Raw genomic sequence first — 22,957 nt, forward strand, 5'->3', positions numbered from 1 at the left:
GGATTTAGGTAGGAAGATATTAATGCATGTTTTTTTCTTACTTAGAGTCAACTGCAAGCCTTCCTAATTTTTCTTCTCAAAATTTTTTGTATATATCTTACCCCTTGTTTAAGAACTGCTTTTTGGCTCTGTTGAGTTTGATCCTAGTCTGTGCCAGCTGCCTTAAATAGTTGAATCATTAGTCTCAAAGGGCTAAGTAAGGAAGCATATGTTTAAGTGGTTAGAGTTGGTCCTTCCTCACACTTATGAAGCATCAACTGCTGATGGATGTGTAAGTGCTATATGTGGGTGCTAGTGAAGATAAGTCAACCTTTTTGAGAAATAGATGAGGTAGGTTAGTCATCTGTAATGACCATCACTGCAGAAGATAAGACTTCATTCATTCACTAAGTATTAATTAAACATGAAAATTCTTGTTTATGTTTTAATGTCCTTCATTTTTGTTTAGCTCCCAGGAAAAAAGACAACTAAGCTTTGGGTTCCAGATGAAGAAGTTTCTCCTGAGACAATGGTTAAAGTGAGTGATATACATAGACCTTTTTATTTTAATACATTCACTAGATTGTATTATCATTATAGGTACTAAAATTCCTGTTATAAAGATATGGCTGTTAAAATCATCCAAGTGTTTATATTTATTATATGACATTATCCCATCTGCTTTTATAATTTTTTTTTATGTTTATTTATTTTTGAGAGAGACAGAGACAGAATATGACTGGGTTAGGGGCAGAGAGAGAGGGAGACACAGAATCCGAAGCAGGGTCCAGGCTCTGAGCTGTCAGCGCAGAGCTCAACGCGGGGCTCGAACTCATGAGCTGTGAGATCATGACCCGAGCCGAAGCTGGACGCTCAACCGACTGAGCCACCCAGGTGCCCTCCATCTGCTTTGAGAGTAAAGAGCAGTAATGAAAACCTGAGGCCTCATGGGCAACTGCACATAATCTAATGTGAAAAGAAAAAAAAAAGTGTTTAAAACTGCCTCCATGTTGCTGCTTAGAAAAAAGACCGTGCTGGTTTTCTCATGTACATTCTCCTATTCAGTAAAGGTGGTCATCCAGGAGAAGACTATTCACCTTTTCTATGAGATATGATAAAACTTATTTTGATTTAAAAAACAATTCAACCCATTGTTCCTTGAAGTAGGAGTAATACATAAAAGATTATTCATCACTAGTGTAGAGAGTATTTATTAAAAGGATCTACAGTCTGTAATGTAGACCACATCTCATTCCACTGCCAGGAAAAAATATATTAGATACTGTTTTTCTAGTTGTGTTTCATATAAATCTGTTCGTGTTGTGTGTGTATGTGTGTACTAGTTTATATTTTATATTAGGAACTGTTTTGTCACGTTATTCCAGCTTCAGATTTTGATGCTGTTTCTGCAGCTGGTGGAATGATGCTTGGTGCTTTTAGTTCCAGTATAAACCTGTTTTCTCAGCATTGGTCTCAAGCAGCAGTTTTGTGTAGTCAGGCAGCACTGGACTAGAAGGCAGGTGACCTGCACTTAAGTTCATGCTTAACAAATGCCCTTTGAGAGGGATCTGAAAAGTTTCTGCCATATACCATTGTTCTAGACCCACTTAGCTCCTGAGCCATAGATCTGTAAAAAACTAAGATAATAAGTGAAAACAAGGTAATATGCACCTCTCCAAAAAGGGTTGTTGGAAACATTAAAGGCAGTAACATATTTTAAAGTACTTAAGTACTTCATAATTATAAAATGTAGCACAAAAGATGGAATATAATTTGTAGTTGGGAACTTAACTTTTCTGACTAAGAAAGTTAGCATGATTTACCGTGGGGTCTAAGGAGTAAAGTTTATGATGGGGAAACATTAAACAAAAAGAACTAGTCTTTAGTTCTATCATTCATTTGTCAGTTGCATGGGTGGGAGGGTAAAACATCTTTAAGGCATTCATTTATCTTGATATATGCAGAAAAGAATGATTCTTTTTTCCTTTCCTTTTCTTAAAAAGCATCCATTGAAACCATTTCATTTTTTTGAAGGTTGATACAGAATTTTTTCTTTTAATGTAGCAATGTTGTATTTGTCAATTTGTCTTTTAAATAGATTCAGGCTATTAAAATGATGGTTCGATGGCTCCTTGGAATGAAAAATAATCACAGTAAATCAGGAACTTCTACCTTAAGATTGCTAACTACAATATTGCATAGTGATGGAGACTTGACAGAACAGGGGAAAATTAGGTATGTAATTATCATTTCAAAATTCTTGTGCAGTATTTCAATATCATGTGTAAATGTTTAAAAAAAATTGTTTTTTAACATTTATTCATTTTTTGAGAGACAGAGAGCACAAGCAGGGGAGGGGCAGAGAGAGGGGGAGACACAGAATCCGAAGCAGGCTCCAGGCTCCAAGCTGTCAGTGCAGAGCCAGATGCGGGGCTTGAATTCATGAAACGCAAGATCATGACCTGAGCCGAGGTCGGATGCTTAACTGACTGAGCCACCCAGGCGCCCCCGTGTGTAAATGTTTAAAGGTCATTTTCTTTTTCAGAAAATAATTAGTATTCCCATGGAGATGTGCATATATTTTTATTATAATATGCTTTTATACAGTGTTTATTTCAAAATGGCAGTCATATGTCTGGGGCAGGGTATTGCTATACATTGTAAATATTTTAAACAATAAATGTTTACTTTTTTGAATATCTAAATGTGAAATGGCTAGTGTACCAATCGTAATTGATGTTTTCCATTCTTATTAAAGTCTAAAGGAAAAAGAACACACTGGGTAGAAGACAAGTTATTGAATCTGTTTCCAGAACTATAAATCTAAATATATGCAAACTTAAAAATGTACTTGATTTAAATTAAATTATATAAACACACACACTTTGTTTTGTTTGAAATATGTAGTTGAGTATAGTGATTCAAAAATTGAACCCTGGAGCCTGGATTCAAATCCTGGCACCACCACTCACTAGCTAGGTGACCTTTAGCAAATGACTTTAACTACCTTGTGTGTCTGTTTCCTCATTTATAAAATAGAGATAGGGACACCTGGGTGGCTCAGTCAGTTGAGCGTCCGACTTCAGCTCAGGTCATGATCTCACGGTTCGTGGTTTGAGCCCAGTGTCAGGCTCTGCGCTGACAGCTCAGAGCCTGGAGCCTGCTTCGGATTCTGTGTCTCCCTCTCCCTCCCTTCCTCCCTCTCTCTGTCTCTGTCTCTCTCTCTCTCTCCCCCTCTCCCCTCTCCCCCTCCCCCACTTGTGTGGGCACATGCACGCTCTCAAAAATAAATAAAATAGAGATAATGATTATAATCATTATAAGACATTATAATGTCTTGTCTAGCTATTATAATAGTCACTATTCATGTGCATATTTAGATTTCATCTCACCTGTTTTTATTCATGTTATTCTTTAATGAAATCAAATGTGTGTTTTAATTCTGCAAATATATGTGAATTGCATTGGTTCACTTTTTTTTTTTTTTTTTAATTTACATCCAGATTAGTTAGCATGTAGTGCAACAATGATTTCAGGAGTAACATTGGTTCACTTTTAAAACAAGTCTTTATATAGAAATTTTGTCTTCAAAAACTTAGTTGTAAAATATTGAATTTAATTATTTGTCTTTATTTGCACTAAATAAACTCCAGAAGAAAACCAGAATTTCCTTTAGTGGTGGTCGAGTGAATTACCTCATAATAGCTACTTGGAATATTGCTGTTGATTAACTGAATAGCACCTCGAGGACATGTAACTTTAGAACCTTATAAATGTTGACATGCATTCAGTCAGTATTTTTGCATAATCCTTAGAGAAAGGAGAGTCTTAAGCCAATTAGGTCATTAGATTGTAGAAGACCAAGAATTTGTCTTTTAAGTCACTCTCAGCGCTGTATATATGGTAGACACATACTTGTTTTATGAATATTAAATAATAATCTTTTACTGTGAAAGTACATGGGGAGTCAGTTTGTCTTTTAAATACATTAAGGCTATTAAAATGATGGCTCGGTGGCTTCTTGAAGTGAAAATAATCACAGTAAATCAGGATTTACTGTGTAATTCATCTGATATATCACTATATTAGGAAGAATTGTTTAGATGTATTTACTATTTAAGAATTTACTAATGTTTTAGGGGTGCCTGGGTTGCTCTGTCAGTTGAGCATCTAACTCTTGATTTCGGTTTGGATCATGACCCAGGGGTCATGGGATCGAGCCCTGCGTCAGGACTCTGGACTGAGTGTGGAGCCTGTCTCAGATTCTCTTTCTCCCCCTCTCCCCCACTCCCCTGCTTGCATACTCTTTCTCTCTCTCTCAAATCATAAAAAAAAAAGAAAAAGAAAAAGAAAAATTTTGCTAATGTTTGAGGTGCGTCCCATTAAGCAGAAGTTTTCTTAAATTTAAAAGGAGCTTCTTGGTAATATTTGAAAAGTTGAATTCTAAAAATTTTGATGTTTTCTGCTACACCTGCTTTCATTCTTCTTTTATACTTAGCACATTAGTTTTAGTTGACTGATTAACAAGTTAGGACATTTTTGTGCCTAATCTATAAGTAAACACATAACCAAAAAAAATCCATACCAGAAGACTTTAGCTAAACATACAAATACATTCTAAGCTTTAATCTTGGCTAAAGCTATTTTATGTAGAATTAAATGACTTCAGTATAGACTGTGTTCAGGAAAAGAACTTTGGAGTATTAGACACCATGTTCCAAAGTTAAGTAAACATAAGTGTTCAGTGTCACTGAATTGCCTTTTGCCCTTTTTTTGGCCACAGGAAATTTTTAAAAATTTGATGTAGCAAGTAGGAATGTTCTTATGCAGACATTTAGAAATCTAATTTGTAATTCTTTCTTATTTATTTTTTAGTAAACCGGATATGTCACGTCTGAGGCTTGCAGCTGGAAGTGCTATTGTAAAGCTGGCACAAGAACCTTGTTATCATGAAATCATCACATTAGAACAGTACCAGCTCTGCGCATTAGCTATCAATGTAAGGAAGATGGCCATATAGAATAGAACTTTATATGGTCTTTGACTTTTTAGGAAGAAAAAAGTCCTCCATGATATAGAGATAAAAATGTTGAATTGTCTCCTTTTGGAAAATGTATGCATGAGAAACATTTCAGAGTTCTAAAACTGTTGTTTGAGTTTTGGGTTGCTAACATAATACATTCGATTCTCGTTATTTGTAGTAGTTCTATTCTACAGAGTCACCCCAACCACCAAATTAGCAAATACTGATCCATTGCTTCTAAGGGAAATACAGGGGTGGTTTCTCCAAGCCTCTGTTCCCAACATTTTTGTCAGTCTGTCAGTACATAACCTTGTTTTATGTGTGTTTCTATTTGAGGACATATGATTTAATATATAGTTGTGTCACTACCATTGAACTCATGACCAACAGAGTAACTGCTGCCTGAATAAAACTTTGCTAACATGTATTCTCCCTATGGTATATCACAACCTTCTTGCTTTTAGGAACACTGAACAGCACTATGCTTGGGAGCTCTTTTAAACAACAAAACCACCAACAAATGCACAAAAATGTGAAAAAATGTGGCACTAAATAGACTGTCAAAAGGACACTTGTTTACAATACAAGAGCTGACACAACAGGCCTTGCTTTGTTCAACTTCATTTAGATGGGATGTATGTCAGATGATTCAGATTGTTGCTTGTTCATTTACTCACTACTGTATTGATTTACTCACTTTAAGTATTGATTTTGGGGTTACAAATAAATTGTAGTGAGTAGGTGAATTCACAGATTTGGAATGTGTAAATAATGAGAATTGAATATATTGAGGTCTTAAAAGGAATAAAAAATACGGACATTTACAGTTTTATAAAGATATGATACAGATTAATAAACATTTCTTATTTCTCCAGCCAGTTAAAATTTGAAGTTATTAACAGCGATACTAATGGATTCATTCTCTAGTCTTACAGATTTCATATTAGAGTAACATAGTATTTGAATCCTGTTACTTTGGAAGTTTTTAGCATCATTGAGAAAATTAAAAAGGACTTCCATAATGGAAAATATGATATTTAAATATGAGCTTTTCATTCATTTTTTTGGTCATTTTACACTTAATTTTCCTGTTCTTTTCCAAGTAGTCTTATGTATAAGAATTTGGCATTTATTTTAGGGATTATTGTAATTTTTCTTTCCACCCTTCCCTCTGCTTATTTTTAAATTAGTGCTTATGTGTAACTCCTAGCCATAAGCAATTGCCTGTTTTTTGTAATCATTTTGTCAGAATATGGTACTTTAGTCTTTAAAAAAGCTATTCCAGATCTCCAAATCTTGTTATTGTTTTGTTTTAGTTTTAGTGTTGTAATTCAGATATTATACTAAACCATTTGAAAATGAGATTTCGAGGAATCCATAATTTCCTGGTTTGGTTTTTCTCATTTTAGAAATAATCTTATTTTGCAAGAAAGTGAAAATTGTTTAAAAATATATATTAAATATCTTAGAAGAAAACCTTTGTAATTTTTTTTTTAGATTGGTGATACAGTCGGTTGATTTATCACATTCTTGGTCTGATATTTCTAAAAGTATTGGTGCTACCAGTTTTAAAGTGGAAACTGTTACAGAAGTATGGAAATACGTGAGAGAAATGGGCTTTGTTTGAAACTTATTGTGTGTAAAAAGTATGTACAAATCGTTAAATATTCACTATGTGTGAAAAGCATCCATACTTCTAGAGATTTTCTAGCACAATATATGTTATGTATTACTATCTCAGTCACCAAATTCCCAAGGTGAAAGTTCAGATTGCCTAAGTTTTAAGATTGCTTTGGAATAGTGTTGACTATAGAACATGTGTTAATGGTTGAAAGTTAGTTATTAGCATATTCTCACAACTTACAGACATACGCAGTTACCCTCCTGAAAAATACCTTTCTGCTGTGCTTCTAAACCATGTGCTTGTCTCTTCTTTTTCAGTCTCCAAACCTCAAAGAGTAATCTGTATCTTTGTCTTTTTTACCCACTTATCTCTCAGTCCTCACTACTCACATTTTGGCACTTGCTTTTCTTATTTTTCCAAAAATGCTTTATTGAAGGCCTCGAATCCAGTGCTACTAGTTAGTCTTCATTATACATGTCCTTTCTGCATTATTTGACACAGCTCACTGCACCTTTATTCTTGAAATTCTCTCTGGTTTCTGTCTCCTGATTTTTGTTGTTCCTCTCTAACTACATTTTTTTGTTCTGTTTTCCTTTGAATGCATGTATTCTGTAAGGATTTGTTGATGACCAAATTTTCCACTTATACATTCTTTTTTAGCTGTCTTATTTTCTTCGTAGGTGACCCCTGTACTAGCAACATTTTAACATTTTTGCAGGTCAGTCTGGTGCCACTTATAAGGCTAAACAGAAATTTCAAACTCTTATGGTCTGTGAACGTTAAGACTGAATTCATAATTTTTCTGAAATCTATTCTTTACTGACATGTAGAGCCTCAGTAAGCATTAAATAAATCCGAATGGTATTCTTAGATTGAAAAACATGATTTATATTTGACTATTTGCTTGTCCTTGTGCCTTGTTACAGAAGTGCAGATAATCTGTCCTGTGTCATATCTTTTCACTCATATCTTCTTAACTGTTGTTACCACTGTAATCATCATTAGCTTTCACCTGGACTATTGGGAGACTTTTCTGCTGTGGTTTAAATTTCCCTATCACAGTTCCAATCATATTATTTTCCCAGTCAAAAATATTTAGGGGCTTATACTTGTTAAAAAAAAAAAGAGAGAGAGAAAGAAAGAAAGAAAAGAAAGAAAAATTGCATGTATTTTACAGTTTGGCTGTTCAAACCCTTCTAATATTGTGGGTCCAAATATACACTTAAAAAATCTTGTTTAACCCACTACCCTTACCTACCTTCATTTCAGTGAAACTGAACAGTTTTTTTCTTTTATGTGCCTGTAGTTTGCTTTCTTCTCACCCTCCCATTTCCACAAGTCCATCTCTGACCCTTTTTGCAAATCAAGGCTTAAACACAACCTTCTCCACAAAACTTGCTCAGATTCTTACAGCTGGTCTCATTTTTATTCCCCACAGATTTTATCTTCAGTCTTTTGATACATACATGCATCATGCTTTATTTATTTTTATATACGTCTGCTTTATTTCTCTTACTCGAGTTGAGTTCTTTAAAGGTAATATTGTGATTTATATATACAATGGAATACTACTTGGCAATGAGAAGGAATGAAATATGGCCTTTTGTAGCAACATGGATGGAACTGGAGAGTGTTATGCCAAGTGAAATAAGTCATACAGAGAAAAACAGATACCATATGTTTTCACTCTTATGTGGATCCTGAGAAACTTAACAGAAGACCATGGGGGGGGGGGGGGGGAGAGGGAGGGAGCCAAACCATAAGAGACTCTTAAAAACTGAGAATAAACTGAGGGTTGATGGGGGGTGGGAGGGAGGGGAAAGTGGGTGATGGGCATTGAGGAGGGCACCTGTTGGGATGAGCACTGGGTGTTGTACGGAAACCAATTTGACAATTTCATATTAAAAAAAAAAAAAAGTATCTCAGAGGTTCTTGTATATTTGAATAGAAAGTAAATCTGGGGAAATAGAAATTCAATAATATGAATCTTAATATTATTTAATAATTAAGTATTTTAGAATTTGAATGCAATTCATGAAAAATTTACTTTGTACTGCTATCTGCTGTACGTTGTTCTAGGTTCTGTAAAATACAAAGCCATGGCTACTGCCCTTAAGAACAAAAGCTCTTAGAACAGAAAATATAAAGAAGTGTTGATAATACAATGTGATACACAAAGTAATTGAACTCTTTGCAAGACACTGTCAGTAGTTCTGAGGATAATTTGTAGTAGGAAAGGGCACTAAAAGTGAATTTACTTAAGATGCAGACAAATTAATTTCACAGTTAGTGAATAAAAGCTTTAATTGGAACTTTGAGGAAAATGTTTTGTAGTATTAGATACCATCTTCTTTTTTCTTATATTGAACCAAATAGTGGTTAGAACCATAACCATGAAAGTATTAAATGTTTGCTTTTTTGAATGTTTTTTTTCCTGCAAAAAAAAATTGTATTACTCTGTTCCATACTTCACATTTAACTTTTGTAACATAGTCAAAAGGATAATCATCTTTGCAAAAAACAAACATTTGGAGGCTGTCTCAGTTCCTAGGAAGACATATTTTAAGTTTTTTCTTCACATGCTTTTCTATTTTGTCATCATTCTTGTCAGTTTTCTCCTCTTTCATTATTAACTGTGACAGTTAGCTTGCACATGACTTAACAGTTCTTCTCTAACTTTAATGACAAATTTTGGGAATCCTACTACTTTTGCCATGATTCAGTAATTAATTTATATTGTTGGATCCTGAATGATTAGTGAGAAAGTAACAAAAACATGGTCTTGGTTGAGAATGTATCTGAGTAGGGGGAAGGGATGTTTGGAGATTAATTTTTTAATGAATGGTGTGTTCATCTGTGAATATATTTGTGATATTTTGACTTACACAGTTTGTAATTGGGTATTTTCATGGTGAATAATCAGATAATGAAGATTCCTCTACCCCGTGGGAGTTTTAATACTGAGGAAGGAATGAGTTGATGTCAACTTTATTTTGTTGGGTGTGAGGGTTGACAATAATTCTGTGGAATTAGAATACTCTTTAATTTCTTATTTTTTAAAATTTTATTTTAGAGAGGAGTGCATGAGCGAGCAAGGGAGAGAAAGGGGGGGGGGGCAGAGAGAGAATCCCAAGAAGCTCCACACTGTCAGTGCAGAGCCCAAATGGGGCTCAGTCTCATGGCCTGTGAGACCATGACCCAAATCGAAACCAGGAGTCGGACCCTTAACTGACTAAGCCACCCAGGTGCCCCAAGAATACTTCTTAAAAAATAGATATTTGGGGGCACCTGGGTGTCTCAAATGGTTAAGTGTCAGACTCTTGATTTCAGCTCAGGTTATGATCTCACGGTTCATGGGATTGAGCCCCGCGTCGGACTCCAGTGACAGTGGGGGAGCTTCCTTGGAATTCTCTCTCTCCTCTTTCTGCCCCTCCCCTGCTCATATTTGTGCTCTCTCTATCTCAAAATAAACTTAAAAAAAAAAAGAGAGATAAACAAGTCTAAATTAAATGAGAAAAGGTACACAAAATAAGGATTTAAAGATAAGAGCAAGATGTTATGACCTAGGTTTTGAAAAAAACCAAAATGTACATTATAGATAGTAGAAATAGTATGCATAACATTGCAATAGTATGAAAGACACCACACTTTGTGTTCATTGGTGGAGGGTAAGGTGTAATTATGAAGGTCTTTATACGTTTCATATATGACTCAAGTGTCATATTGAGCTTCGTCCTATAGCTTATTCCATAGATAATCTATATGCCAGATACTGTGCTAGGTTTAGAGGCTCAAAAGTGAATAAAGGCATAGTTCTTGTCTTTAAGGAATGAGCCGTGATGGGTAAGACCTATAAACCAATCATTTTAATACTGTATAGTGAATGCTATGCCAGAGATACGCACAGAGTGCTAAGAGAGGATAGCTGGATGCCTGATAAAGACTGGAAGATATAGGAGCTGTTGTTAGAGATGAGGAGGAGTTAGCTAGAAGAGTGGAGATGGGTGGTTTAATAGAGGGAGTTAGTATGAGGAAAGCAGGCACAGTGGTAATGAGCAATCAGTTCATTTATAGGACTAAAAGTAATTTGGTGTTCCTGAAATTGACTAGTAACTCTTGCCTTCAGAGTTGTCCATTTTAATCTGAATAGTTTTTTCACTGTTAAAGCTAAAATATATAAATTGGACAGTTTTATCTTGCTCAGTAAGTGCAAAAGCTGGATAGGAGATGGTATTTAAACTATTTTTAATACCTTAAGTTAGGATGGATTTATATGTACTAGCTTTGTTTTATTTTTTTTTTCAACGTTTTTTATTTATTTTTGGGACAGAGAGAGACAGAGCATGAACGGGGGAGGGGCAGAGAGAGAGGGAGACAGAATCAGAAACAGGCTCCAGGCTCCGAGCCATCAGCCCAGAGCCTGACGCGGGGCTCGAACTCACAGGCCGCGAGATCGTGACCTGGCTGAAGTCGGACGCTTAACCGACTGCGCCACCCAGGCGCCCCGCTTTATCTGTTTTAAAAGTATATTCAGTATTTTCTAACACATGTAACTTGGTACCTTGTGAACACTACAGCCTTGAAATGAACATGTCACAATCCCTCAGTCTTGAGAGCAGAAGCAGTGGTTATCCATAAACTTGCTCTCCTTTACCCTTCAAATTTTGTATGTGAGGTTGTTACTTATTCTTTGTTGCCATGTGAATAATCTGTGGAATAATTCTGTCTTTACAGGATGAATGCTATCAAGTAAGACAAGTGTTTGCTCAGAAACTTCACAAAGGCCTCTCCCGATTACGGCTTCCACTTGAGTATATGGCAATCTGTGCGCTTTGTGCAAAAGATCCTGTAAAAGAGAGAAGAGCTCATGCTAGGCAGTGTCTGGTCAAAAATATAAATGTGAGACGCGAGTATCTGAAGCAGCACGCAGCCGTTAGTGGTAAGCATATGTGAAAATGGAAGTATACCATTCTAGCCAGTTGCAGTTTTATTGAACACAAAGTGATGTTACTGCTATTTATTATACTCTAATTGGCCATCATTAAATACAAAGTTGTTACTAATTTTCAATAACCGTTTTCCTTTAAAAAAGTTCATTTGATAAATATAAATGCATAGGTATTTAAATATCAACCCATGTTTCTTTATGTAACTGACTGGCCAAGGAAAATAAGCAATGACATTGGAGATACTTTTAATAAAACCGTGAAATATGTACGCACGCGCACACACACACATATGTGGTGTAAGTACTGTCTTTTAGATTTAAAAAAGTACAGGTCTTTTATCTTTGATCGTTTTTCACTGGTAGCTGATGTTAATATCCGGTGCTTGTGTGCCTGTTTTTTTTAAAAATTTTTTTTCAACGTTTTTTATTTATTTTTGGGACAGAGAGAGACAGAGCATGAACGGGGGAGGGGCAGAGAGAGAGGGAGACACAGAGTCGGAAACAGGCTCCAGGCTCCGAGCCATCAGCCCAGAGCCTGACGCGGGGCTCGAACTCCCGGACCGCGAAATCGTGACCTGGCTGAAGTCGGATGCTTAACCGACTGCGCCACCCAGGCGCCCCCTTTTTTTTTTTTTTTTTTTTTAAATTTTTGTGTGCCTGTTTTTAATCTCATTTTATCCCATTTGTGTTATTAGTTTTTGTGTCTGAGTTCTTCATTGTATTTTTAAAAAATTTTTTTTAAATGTTTGTTTATTTTTGGTAGAGAGACAGAGCATGAGCATGGGAGGGGCAGAAAGAGGGGGAGACACAGAATCTGAAGCAGCCTTCAGGCTCTGAGCTGTCAGCACAGAACCCAACATGGGGCTCGAACTCACGGACCATGAGATCATGACCCTCAGAAGTCAGAGGCTCAACCAACTGAGCCAGCCAGGCTCAAGCCACCCTTGAGTTCTTTTAACAGCATTAGAATCCACCTAGTTACCCAAGTCAAAAATCAGGCCTTTATTTTTGTACCTTCTTTTTTCCTCTTATTGGTCGCCATATCCTCTAGATACCTTGAATGTTTCTCTCCTTAGCTCTCCTACTCTGGTATATTTCACTTGGGTAATTGAATACACTCCAAACATCTTCCTGTTGTGTTTCCTTGCCTCTGACCCATCTCCAGCTGTGCCACACACCATTATCAAGAATACCATTCTAAAACAGGTTGGATCATGGTACTTCCTTGCTTGAAATCCATGTTGATTCTTCATTGCTGATAGGATCTAGTTGAAACTCATTAGCATGGTCCTTACTCTCAGCCTGAGTTTCAAGCTACCTATAAATTTTGTGTATCTTATACTATGGATTATTTGAAATTTGTGCAACCATCTTTTAACTTTGTTGTCAACTCTATCTGGAAATTGCCTGCCCTTCTAGACAAATATAAAGAAAACTAAGGAGCGTGGTTTGCACCTTTTGAATCCTTTAAAATACAGTTTTGGTGTTACTGCATCACTGGGGCCTTCTTTCTTTCTCTTCCTTCTCAAACTTGGAGAATAAGAGCTCTGGAGTCAAATCCCTCTTCTGTTTACTGGTTGTTTGGGGGCAGGTTACTTTCTCAATCTGAGCCCTAGTCTCCTTATTTGTAAAATTGGTATAATTATACTCATTTCTTATGGTTAGCATGAGGATTTAAGTGTTACGTGTACAAAGCACCTGGCATGATGTGTGGTTCAAAGAAGTACTTGGTACTTGTTAGCTATACTTACTTGAAGGCGCCTTTCACATTGAAGTATAGTTTGTGTCTCTACAATTTCCTGTGAGATCTTTATCTAGTCTTACTCATCTTTGTACTTAAAATAATATGCCCCAATAAAAGTAGTAAGCCTAGAAAATAGTAAGCATTGAATAAATACTTGATACATTTGAATTTGAATATCGCTGAGTTTTGAAACTTGTTACTTTTTTCTTCTGTATACTATATTTTCTTGAAATAAATATTACACACCAACTATTCTCTTAGAGTTCAGCAATAAGGAAATAAATAAAACTTGGTGTCTTATTGACACATGTAGTATTTATTATATGCCAAGTTGAGTATCTGATTTAAAATTTTATTTTGAGGGGTGCCTGGGTGGCTCAGTCAGTTAAGCGTCCAGCTTCAGCCCAGGTCATGATCTTGCAGTTCATGAGTTCGAGCTCTGCATTGGGCTCTGTGCTGACAGCTCAGAGCCTGGAACCTGCTGTGGATTCTGTGTCTCCTTCTCTCTCTGCCTCTCCCCAGCTCATGCTCACACTTTGTCTCTGTCAAAAATAAATAAACTTAAAAAAAAAAAATTAAAATTTTATTTTGAAAGTAGGAAATATAAAAGGAATTGTTCAGTATATGACTCCTGGTCTTTTTGACTAATGTTTGGTAAAACTAGTTAGGATTACCATTCTGACCTCTAGTGCAATATGCTGATCTCAGGTCAAAATATAAAAATATTTGAATTTAAAATAAAAGTTTGTTACTTCAAATGTCCTAGAAACTCTGAAGTCTGTTACTTTAGATCTGTTCTTTTTTTTACAAATAATCTCAAGTAGTATCAACCTTCTTATTTTTTGTGCCATATTAACATTGAAAGATGCATTATTATTATTATTATTTTTTTTTTTTTTTTTGCTCAGCTTAATAAGGGAGTGTTAAACATAAGGTTGCTTATAATCACAAGAAAAATAGATCTTATGTTTCTTTTTCTTAGATATAGTTTGTTTGGGTCACTTTTTACCATGTGTGTTTAAAAATGAAAATATTTGTCTTTGTAGGCTCAGCATATGGTGCATTTAGTAGGCATTTCAATATTGGACATGATGGATGAATGAATAAAGTCTTTATGGTGTAATTCAACACTGGACATTTCAATAAATTTTTCTTATAGCCATATTTTGGGAAACTACTGGGATGCAAGAAATACGGTATCATAGACAAAGTGTAAGGTTTGGTTTTCTAACCTGGATGTTTGTGTTTTGTTTTTTCTTTTTCAGAAAAATTATTGTCTCTTCTACCAGAGTATGTTGTTCCATATACAATTCACCTTTTGGCACATGACCCAGATTATGTCAAAGTACAGGATATTGAACAACTGAAAGATGTTAAAGAGTAAGACCTTTTTCATTCCATTTTCATATTTTCTGAAAGCTTTTTCTCTTTGTTGCTGATAATGGAATTGCCATTATAATTAATTAGATTTATTTAATTTCTTAGGAGTTCCATGTTCTTCCCTTATTTCTTCTCTTGTTTTTCTTTTTTCATACCATATCTTCATATTTCATTTCCTATATGATTTCCCAAAAGTTAATTTAGCATAATTAGTGCACTGCTGTGTCTCTTTCGTTCTGGCACTTCTTCTCTATTGATGCAGTCCATTAAGAGTTTCCATTCCAGTTCTTACCTTTTCCTGCTTTCTTCTACAACTGTAAATTTTCATGTGGGCAAATTAATACTCTCCTTTATTCACATAGCACTTTTTCTTTGCATTAACTATCTTTCTCCGTAGGAAGAGAGAATGGTCTAATTTAGTAATGGCCAAGTTGGTTACCAAGGAACTACCCCACTTACTACTTCATTGGTGTTTTTCTAGCTCAAGTTTATGGCACTTGTAATTTTTTCAAAGATTATTGTTGAGAGGCAGAAAGACCATCTATGCCTGGGTGTGGAATAGGGAAATACAATAATATTTAGAGAAGTCTTCCTAATACCGCCATACTTCTTTAAATAAGCTTAAGACCCTAGTCCTCTTTCTGTTACGATAAACGTCTGTGGTTTTGAATAAATGAATTTATTATGCCTTTAGCTTCCTATTAAAGGAAAATAACTGGTGGTGTCTTAGTTCATAGAAATATTTGATAAATATTTGTGGTACCTCAAGAGAATAAAATCAAATTACTGGTAACTTTTTTATGACAAGGGAAAAGCTGTTACTACCCTCTTTTAGCCACAGTTTCTGTTTTTTTAAAACTAAGCAGTTCTCCCAAAATGAGTTCTGTGTTAGGGTGATTGTAACTAATGAAAACTTCTAACCATCTTTCTCAGATAACTTTGGTTTTTGAAATACATTTAATATTCTTTGGAATTTACTAAATATTTTTGGTTTATTTGTAAAATGCCCAGTACAGTCTTGAGTACTCTTCCCATTCTGTCAGAGAGCTGCTCCAGAAGAACTTATTCTATTCCCAAGATCCTTAAGGTTATTTTTCCCCTTCTAGAATGATACCTTACTTCTCACTTTACTTTTCTCTCTTCTCACTTTACTTTTCTCCTCTGTGCCACAACTCTGTTCCGTTCTGCCTATATAGTAAAGACACAAAGCACTTTTGGTTTGGTCTTGAACAGAGTTGTATGTAATTAACTTTAACTGAGCTAGTGAGACTTTCTTTTAATTTTTCCCTCTTAAGCAAAGACAGTATGTGTAGTTGTCAACCATGGTTTTTTTTTTCTCTCTAATTTATTCATTAAGATTCTTAACTATTGAGTTAGGTGGTTATATTTTCTTGAAAACGTCCAATCAGGACTGCTGTCTTGAGTGCTTGAGGCTTCACTTTATCCATGGCCCGGTTATTATTTTAGGCAATTTTCTTTCCCTGTCATAGCTAGGGGTTAAGATCACTTCATCATTTCCACCATTTAAGTTCTCTTTTAACCTGCCTCTTTGGAAAAATTATTGAGATTTTGAGAAGGGGTCTTTTGAATTCACACCTACATTGCTGATAAGTTGTGATTTGTATGTGTGACATACCTTTTTTTCTCTTTTGATATAGCTGTTTTTTCCTTTTTAATTTTTTCCGTTTGTGGAGTTTATTATATTTATATTAAGAATTATTTTATCTATATTTAACAACTAATTTTTTCATTTCTTTTTCTTCCCTTTTTCTTAGATGTCTTTGGTTTGTTCTAGAAATATTAATGGCTAAAAATGAAAATAACAGTCATGCGTTTATCAGAAAGATGGTAGAAAATATTAAACAAACAAAAGATGCCCAAGGACCAGATGATGCAAAAATGAATGAAGTATGTAATTCTTTGTAAATAATCATGCTTCCCTGTTGATTTAAGCATTTGAGTGTGGATGTGGTACTAATACAGTATGTATAGACATTATCAATCTTTTTTATTATTTAATAATTAGTATTTCTATTAGTAATTAGAAATATTGAAAACAATAGTTTAACTTACACTATTGTACTGAAAACTACACACAGCCATACCTTGTTTTAATGCGCTTTGCAGATAATTGCATTTTTTTTTTTTTTTTTTACAAGTTGAAGGTGTGTGACAACCTTGCATGGAGCAAGTCTGTTGGCAGCATTTTTCCAACAGCATTTGCTTATTGCTTATTTCATGTCCCTGTGTCACATCTTGGTAATTCCTGCAATATTGTAAACTTTTTCATTGCTATTATATATGTTATGGTGAACTGTGATCAGTGATCAGTGCTTTGGGGTTCCACAAACTTCACCCATATATAGAAGATGGCAAACTTAACTGATGTGTGTGTTTTGACTGTTGTAGCCACCAGTTGTCCTCTCTCCCTCTCCTCAAGCTTCCCTGTTCCCTGAGACACAACAATATTGGAATTAGGCCAATTAACCCTACAGTGGCCTCCAAGTGCTCAAGTGAAAGGAAGAGTAGCATATCTCTCACTTTAAATCAAAAGCTAGAAATGATGAAAGTTAGTGAGGAAGGCCTGTAGAAACTGAGATGGGCTGAAAGCTAGGCCTCTTGTACCAAATAGTTAGCCAAGATGTGCATGCCAAGAACAAGTTTTTAAAGGAAATTGAAAGTGCTACTTCAGTGAGAACACAAATGATAAGAAAGTGAAATACTCTTATTGCTGATACGGAGAAGGTTTGAGTGACCTGGATAGATCAAACCAGCCACAGCATTCCCTTAAGCCAAAGCCTGATCCAGAGCAAGGCCCTAACTCTGTAATTCTGTGAAGGCTGAGAGAGGTGAAGAATCTGCAGAAGAAAGAAGCTAGCAGAGGTTGGTTCATCGCTTAAGGAAAGAAGCCATCCATAAGATAAAGTACGGAGTGAAACAGCAAGTGCTGACATAGAAGTTGTCCAGAAGATGTAGCTAAGGTAACTAATGAAGGTGGTTGCTCTAAATAACAGTTTTCTAACGCAGCCTTCTGTTGGGAGAAGATGCCATTGAGGACTTTCCTAGCTACAGAGAAGTCAGTGCCTGGCTTCAAAAGGCAGGCTGACTCTCTTGTTAGGAGCTAATGCAGCTGGTCTCTTGAGGCTGAAGCCTGTGTTCATTTCCCATTCTGAAAATCCTAGGGCCCTTAAGAATTATGCTAAGTCTACTCGGTGCTCTATAAATGGAACAACAGAGCCAAACAAATAGCACATCTGTGTGCAGTATGTTTTACTGAACATTTTAAGCCCATAGTGGAGACCTCAGAAAAAAAGATTTCTCTCAAAATATTACTGCTCACTGATAATGCACCTGGTCACCCCCAAGGCTCTGATGGAGACCTACAATGAGATTAATGCTATTTTCATGCCTGCTAACACAGCATCCATTCTGCAGCCCAGGGATCAAGGAATAATTTCAACTTTCAAGTCTTATTGTTTAAGAAATACATTCATAAGGTTGTACCTACCAGAGATAGTGACTCTTCTCATGGATCTGGGTAAAGTCAAATGAAAATCTGGAAAGAATTCTCCACTCTACATTCATTAAGAACATTCATGATTCGTGGAAAGAAGTCAAATTATCAACATGGACTGGAGTTTGGAAGAAGTTGATTCTAACTTCTTGGTTAGAATCATCATGGATGACTTTGAGGGGGGTTCAAGACTTCAGTGGAGGAAGTAACTACAGATGTGGTAAAAATAGCAAGAAAATTATACCTAGAAATGGAGCCTAAAGATGTGACTGAATTGCTGTAATTTCATGATAAAACTTTAATGAATTTGGAGTTGCTTCTCATGGATGAGCAAAGAAAGTGGTTTATTTATTTATTTTTTAATGTTTATTTATTTACAGACTGTGAGCCAGGAGAAGGGCAGAGAGAGAGGGAGAGAGAGAATCCCAATCAGGCTCTGTGCTGTCAGCACCGAAACTACTTTCCTGGGGCTCCATCCCATGAACCGTGAGATCATGACCTGAGCCCAAATCAAGAGTCAGATGCTCAACCGACTGAGCCACGCAGGCGCCCCAGGAAAGTGGTTTCTTTAGATGGAATCTGCTCCTGATGAGGATGCTGTGAAGATTGTTGAAATTACAACAAAGGATCGAGCATATTACACAAACTTTGTTGATAAAACAGCAGCAGCGTTTGAGAGGATTGGCTCCGATATTGAAAATTCCACTGTGGGTAAAATGGTATCAAACAGCATCACATGCTGCAGAGAAATTGTTAGTGAAAGAAAGAGTCAGTCAGTACAGCAAACTACAGTTTTGTCTTATTTTAAGAAGTTACTACAGTCACTCCATCGTTTGGCAGCCACCACTGATCAGCAGCAGCCGTCAACATTAAGGCAAGACCCTCTTCCAGCAAAAAGATTTTGCAAGTAACTGAAAGCTCAGATGATGGTTAACGTTTTTAGCAATGAAAGTTTTTAATTACTTGTACTGTAATTACACTGTACGTTGTTTTTTAGACATAATGCTGTTGCACACTCAATAGATCATAGTATAGTGGAAACATAACTTTTATATGCATTGGGAAACCAAAAAATTCATTTGACTCACTTAATTGAAACATTTGCTTTATTGTGGTGGTCTGGAGCCGAATCTGCAGTATCTCTGAGGTATGCCTGTACTAATTGCATGTTGTAGAATTACTCCTAATTCAGAGTCAAGGCTGCCACCTTAAGTACCTAATTTTCTTTAATACCATTGCAGAAACTGTACACTGTGTGTGATGTTGCCATGAATATCATCATGTCAAAGAGCACCACATACAGTTTGGAATCTCCTAAAGACCCAGTACTACCAGCTCGTTTTTTCACCCAGCCTGACAAGGTAGTTATTTTAGATTTTGTGTGTGTAGATTGAAATAAAATGTAATAAAATGTATTCTCAGCACTAGGTTGTGGGAAGATTAGGAAGGATCAGTATCAAGAGCTGGCGCACTACTAATGTCGTGGAAAGGTCAGCTTGCGTCTTAATAATGTGGTGCAAGACTAGCACATGGGCCAAATCGGAGGACACAAACAAGGTCCGGAGGTTAATCAAGATTATCTAGAGTTTGTGTTTGGAGTTTTATGCCAGTCTACGAGTACAGGCAAAAATGTGATCAAAGCATGTAGATCTGTCAGTTAATGGCCAGTGATCCAAAATGGGAAGGAGAATGCTGATAGAGTCTGAAGTTATAAGCCCTTGATTGAAATTTGTAACTGGTATGAAGAAACAAGTGCAGACACTGGAACAGGTTTGAGACCCAGGGAATACCACAAGAATGTTCCCCAAACTCAGTGCAAAACTCAAGTATTGTAGGAAATACAAAAAAAAAATTTTTTTTTATGTTTTATTTTTGAGAGAGAGGGCGCAAACAGGGGAGAGGCACAGAGAGGAAGAGACACAGAATTTGAAGTAGGCTCCAGGCTCTGAGCTGTCAGCACAGAGCCCGACGCAGGGCTCGAACTCACGAACTGTGAGATAACCTGAGCCAAAGTCAGACGCTTAACCCGACTGAGCCATCCAGGTGCCCCTAGTATTGTACGAGCTATACAAGGTGTTTTCCAGATTCTCTTAGAGGTTCATAATGCATCTAAGCCTATTGACTGAGAGTTTGGAAAGCACCACTACCGTTTTTGTTTTTATGTTTGTGTTTGTTTCTAAGTAAAATAGCAGTTAAGGTCTTAACCAACATACAGAGATTTGCAACAGCCTTGTGGAACAGGCTCACCCAGTAGCTAAAAGGGACTGTCTGCTTTCACCTTGTCATGATTAAGATAACAGGAGTAAATGTGGTCTCTTCTGGAGAGTTGTGGGTTTTTTTTGTTTTTTTTTTTTTTTACAGAAGCATGTGTTTTCTGATGCACTTACAGAGAGCTCTAGCACATTAGAGCTCAAATATGTTTTGTTAATATTGGAGTTGGTAGAAGGTTAGTTTAAGCTTATTACAGTATTTAAAATCCGTGACTGAAGTTCTGTGTTTGAACTTATTATTGAAGTATGTCTTCTATTATGTACTTTAAAACAAAATCTGTTACATGCTTTGTTGGCTTTGAAGCACTTCTTGTATAGTGTTTGATTATTCACTAACTACAACTTTTTCTCTTGCTTGTAGAATTTCAGTAACACCAAAAATTATCTGCCTCCAGAAATGAAATCGTTTTTCACTCCTGGAAAAGTACGTTTTGAGAGTCATTCTGATTTTTACATGGTAGTTTATTTTACTGTGATTATTGGCAAAATTATGTTATTTTGTATTTCTTTAAAAATTAGTGTATCTTAAGGTAGAAAATAGTTATTAGATCTCTTCTATTTACTAGTAAGAAATAATATATTTACAGTATAAATGCAAGCTGAGATACATGAACTTATTTTGTAGCCTGAAATAAAGTGCTGGAGACCTTGATCTTTAAATATCTTATCCTGTAATGTCAAGATAAAAATCTTAAAAACATCTTATGTCTTTCCAAAGCAGTTTGATTATCTATTTTTATTGTTGACTGTACATTTTATTTGTTCTTTCTATGTAAGCCTTTTCCTCTAAATCGCAAAGAAGCTTAACTATTATGCTTGTCTGTATAGTTTTTCACTTATTCAAGTGATACTCAATTTATAATCCTTATTTTGCTTAAGGATAGGTATATTTGTGTGTGTGGTTTGTATGTAAATACTTGGACAGAGATTTATGGTTCTTTATGTATAAATTTCTTCTGGCTTTAATCAAATAGAAAGAGATATGCATTTTTCATTTCAGCCTAAAACAACCAATGTTCTAGGAGCTGTTAATAAGCCACTTTCATCAGCAGGCAAGCAATCTCAGACAAAATCATCACGAATGGAAACTGTAAGCAATGCAAGCAGCAGCTCAAATCCAAGCTCTCCTGGAAGAATAAAAGGGAGGTAAGTACCTAAGAAATACCATACTTTACATTTAAGGATTCCATCAAGGCAATGAGATCTAAAATAATGTAACCCAAAACATTTAATGTCAGTGAGTGGAAATCAGTGCATACCCGAACAGCCATTTGCATCTTCCTGTTTATTTGCTTCTTTATTTTAGATAGGCACTCTATCTTAGGCTTTCATATTTTAGCTTGTTGGGATACCCTGTATTGGTAGACATAAGCTAAATGTCTGGCAAACTTGAAACTGTTATGTTATAATACAACCATACATTAGAAGACATAATCATTAAAAATGATGAGGTATGAGCTAATGTGAATTGTTTCCACAATACATTATTGAGTAAAAAAGGCAAAGAATAGAACAGTATTATAGTATTTTCGAGTTTTTACAAGGGATTTGTCTTCAGATTGGCTTGTATATGCATAGAAAAGTTTTGGGAGAATACACAACATCTTGTGGTAATCTAGTATAGGAAGGAGATTCTATACTTTTTGGTCTGAGTTTCTTTTTCCCATGCACATGTATAAATTTTTTTGTTTAGAAAAATTGTTTTAAATTTGTACTTTCAAATCATGCTCTACAGATTTTCGTCTTAAGAAAGAGGAAAAGAGAAAATAATTCACAGTTTAACTCGTTTTTGTGTAGTACTTAGCAGTTTGTTAGCAGCAAAGCCTTGCACAGGCCCTAACTGCCACTGATTATTGATTTTGCTTAGTTATTATGAAAGACTGTGCTATCTTTGCATTGTTCATAACCAATCAATAAAGAAAGGATGAGACATTCTAAAATGTCTTATCAGTTTCCTTGTAACGAATAAATTGTCAAATGATATATGCTAGAGAGTGAACAAAAATACATTTATAGTGCTTGTTTTAGATTCCTGTATTAATACATATTAGTGGCTGATACTTAAGTCGCCTTCACCTATATCATTTGGACATTTTCTAGTGGGATGGCTTCCTACTTAACAGGACCAAACCATTTCCAGCAACTCATATCCTAAGTTACTGGTTTTTCTTTTTGGATCTTGGTTGTAATCAAAGAAGATCAGTCATTTAGGCTGAGAGCCTCAAAATTGCTTTCGACTTTTTCCCTTTGCTCAGATATTGCTGTGGAGCCTAGTGATCTAATTTGCAACTTTTATTAGATTGCCCTATCGTTTATGGAGAAGAGAGGAAGTAGAATTGAGATTAAAATAAACCAGTTAGGAGTCAGCTAATGGTAATTCAGAGAAGGGATGAAGAGGGAAGAAGATGGTAGTCAAATGTGGGATTTATTTTGATTTTAGACCCAAATTGTCTTGCTGATGAGGTAGATGTGAAT

At 35.7% G+C, this 22,957-nt stretch overlaps 1 protein-coding gene across 8 annotated transcripts in view; it reads left to right on the top strand.

Moving 5' to 3' along the window:
- The window catches only part of PDS5B (PDS5 cohesin associated factor B), a 202,131-nt gene that overhangs the window by 164,932 nt on the left and 14,242 nt on the right, over nucleotides 1-22,957 (top strand). For all 8 annotated transcript variants that reach the window (XM_047863753.1, XM_047863743.1, XM_047863783.1 and 5 more), the window contains 9 exons: nucleotides 449-517; nucleotides 2,078-2,214; nucleotides 4,855-4,978; nucleotides 11,361-11,565; nucleotides 14,584-14,698; nucleotides 16,474-16,606; nucleotides 19,454-19,573; nucleotides 20,844-20,906; nucleotides 21,483-21,628. In XM_047863753.1, coding sequence (XP_047719709.1) covers nucleotides 449-517; nucleotides 2,078-2,214; nucleotides 4,855-4,978; nucleotides 11,361-11,565; nucleotides 14,584-14,698; nucleotides 16,474-16,606; nucleotides 19,454-19,573; nucleotides 20,844-20,906; nucleotides 21,483-21,628 — 1,112 coding nt within the window. The remainder of the gene's footprint in view (nucleotides 1-448; nucleotides 518-2,077; nucleotides 2,215-4,854; nucleotides 4,979-11,360; nucleotides 11,566-14,583; nucleotides 14,699-16,473; nucleotides 16,607-19,453; nucleotides 19,574-20,843; nucleotides 20,907-21,482; nucleotides 21,629-22,957) is intronic.

This window comes from Prionailurus viverrinus, chromosome A1 (genome assembly GCF_022837055.1).
Source record: "Prionailurus viverrinus isolate Anna chromosome A1, UM_Priviv_1.0, whole genome shotgun sequence".
Classification (NCBI taxonomy): Eukaryota; Metazoa; Chordata; class Mammalia; order Carnivora; family Felidae; genus Prionailurus; species Prionailurus viverrinus.